Below are 2,305 nucleotides of genomic sequence, written 5' to 3'. Positions count from 1 at the left end.
CCTCCAAGCCCCAAACTGCAGCCAGAGGGCAGTTTATAGTCCAGGTGAGAGGGCGCCATGCCCAGAACCAAGGAGCGCAAGTCCACAGTGCCCATGAGACCCTCATGCTGGCCGGCGCAGGGGCCATCCTCGGCCTCTGCAGGTCCTCATGGGAAACCGCGGGGGCACGTGGGGCAACTGCAGGATCCGCCAAGCTGGCTGTTTGCAGAGGGCACAGCTCCACCTGGAACAGCCGAGGCTGCCCACATGCTTCCCGCAGTATCAGAGCAGCCTCCAGGGCCATTGTCTCAGGCAGCATGGGACGCCTTTCTTAAATGCGTTTCAATAGCTGTGGGAAAGCCTTAATTGGTCCCGAAAGAACCCAGATGTGCAACAATGACAAGACCTCCTCTGAGACTCTAGAACCTTCTGCCATCACAGATGGAAGGGAGCCGTGGAGCAGGTGGGAGATTTGCAGTCAGCAAAGGCTGGGCAGGTGGGGCAGCCGCACGCTGGGGGCCCTCTCCATGGTCCTCCCAGGCCCACCCCTCCTGTGGTCCCGGGTCATCCACCTGCTGGCCCCGCCCTGCCCGCATGGCCAGGTCCGACAAGAACCTGGGCTCAATAGACCAAAGCTGGCCCAACCCCACCCCAAGAAGAATGAAACAATTTTTTATTTACCTCTTGCAGAAAAGTAAAAGATCATTTATTAATTCTGTTGCTGCACAGCAAAACTAAGTGTCGAAAGCACCTTCTGCACACAGGGCCGGTGGTCCTGTTCCCGCGAGGTCGTGCTGTGTTCGAGGATGTGGGTCCTCCGGGTAATGAGGAGCTGCTGGAGGGCCCTGAGCTGCCCGGACTAATGATTAACGCCCGTCAGTGCTGGCCGGTTTCTCGAATGCCTCGTGACGATTGTGCACAGCCGGACATCACTTGTACTGAGGAAGAAAAGGAAGTCACTGAGGCTTTCTGAGGTGAGCGGGGTGGCTACGGGGGAACTGGGCTCATACGTGCTAATGACCAGTACACAGGACCTGCCCAGAGACTCGGACACACAGCTGAAGTCACATCCCACGGGGGCACCCTCACCAGAAACAGTCAGAACGTATCCCACAGGAGCACCCTCACCAGAAACAGTCAGAACGCATCCCACGGGGAGCACCCTCACCAGAAACAGTCAGAACGCATCCCACGGGGAGCACCCTCACCAGAAACAGAACGCATCCCACGGGGAGCACCCTCACCAGAAACTGTCAGAACGCATCCCACGGGGAGCACCCTCACCAGAAACAGAACGCATCCCACGGGGAGCACCCTCACCAGAAACTGTCAGAACGCATCGCACGGGGGCACCCTCACCAAAAACAATCAGAATGAGTTTGCAGTTAAGGATTTCTGCCCAGCCAATGAACAGTCTCCAAAAACGTTTTGCAGATCCCCCTATAAAAACCTTGCCAGCGCTTGCTTCCAGGACAGTGCTCAGGACTGCCCGACTCTGTATCCAAATTGCAATCTTTGTTTCCCAAATAAATGCTCGTTCCTTCCACCTCCATGTCAATCTTTTCTTCGTGAACACGGCTGACGTCAGGAGCGGGGCCCAGCGAGATCTCTCCTTTGAGCGGCTTTCTCTGGAATTGGGTGAGGTCCCCACAACAAAGAGGCCCCCGCGCGCACCCCTTCCTCGGGGCTGGCACCTCCTTTCAGCTGAGGCTGATACCTTCATTTGGGAATCTGGGGACTGTTGCTGCCTCGGTGCCAGCAAAGGCTTTCAGCTTGGAAGGCGTTTTCGCCGCTTACTGGGAGTTTTCCTAATGGTGAGTGTTAATATCTTAAGTATGGGACTCCGTGAGTCTAAACCTCGTAACAGCTGTGCCGCCTCTGGACTCCAGCCCCGTTTATCTGGAGCAGCGGACCTTTTTACTTTGGCCAAACTGGGGTTCCTTTGCTACACCACCCTAAGTTTTCTCTGAACTAATTAGAAGAACTGGGTTCCAAAACAAGGGTCTTAGCATATGGGAAGTCCACAGAGCCCTGGGAAGGGAGCGTGCTCACGGGAACATGCTGAGCGTGAGGACAGCTGGGTGCAGCTTCTCCACAAGTGAGAGAATGGCCTGTGGGCTATGTATTAAAATATGCACTGGCCGGGCGCGGTGGCTCAAGCCTGTAATCCCAGCACTTTGAGAGGCCAAGGCGGGCAGATCACGAGGTCAGGAGATTGAGACCATCCTGGCTAACACGGTGAAACCCCATCTCTACTAAAAAAATACAAAAAACTAGCCGGGTGAGGTGACGGGCGCCTGTAGTCCCAGCTACTCGGGAGGCTGAG

The 2,305-nt window shown here is 56.0% G+C and overlaps 1 protein-coding gene across 1 annotated transcript in view; it reads right to left on the bottom strand.

Annotated features, from left to right (window-relative positions):
- Window positions 1-661: 661 nt before the first annotated feature.
- POFUT2 (protein O-fucosyltransferase 2) overlaps window positions 662-2,305 on the bottom strand; it is a 29,680-nt gene continuing 28,036 nt past the window's right edge. The window contains exon 9 of the mRNA XM_023194500.1: window positions 662-917. Within this exon, the coding sequence (XP_023050268.1) occupies window positions 839-917 (79 nt within the window). The 3' untranslated portion in view covers window positions 662-838. The remainder of the gene's footprint in view (window positions 918-2,305) is intronic.

This window comes from Piliocolobus tephrosceles, chromosome 19 (assembly GCF_002776525.5).
Source record: "Piliocolobus tephrosceles isolate RC106 chromosome 19, ASM277652v3, whole genome shotgun sequence".
Lineage (NCBI taxonomy): Eukaryota > Metazoa > Chordata > Mammalia > Primates > Cercopithecidae > Piliocolobus > Piliocolobus tephrosceles.
The sequence above is the reverse complement of the archived record's forward strand: the minus strand, read 5'-3'. Positions and strand labels throughout refer to the sequence as shown.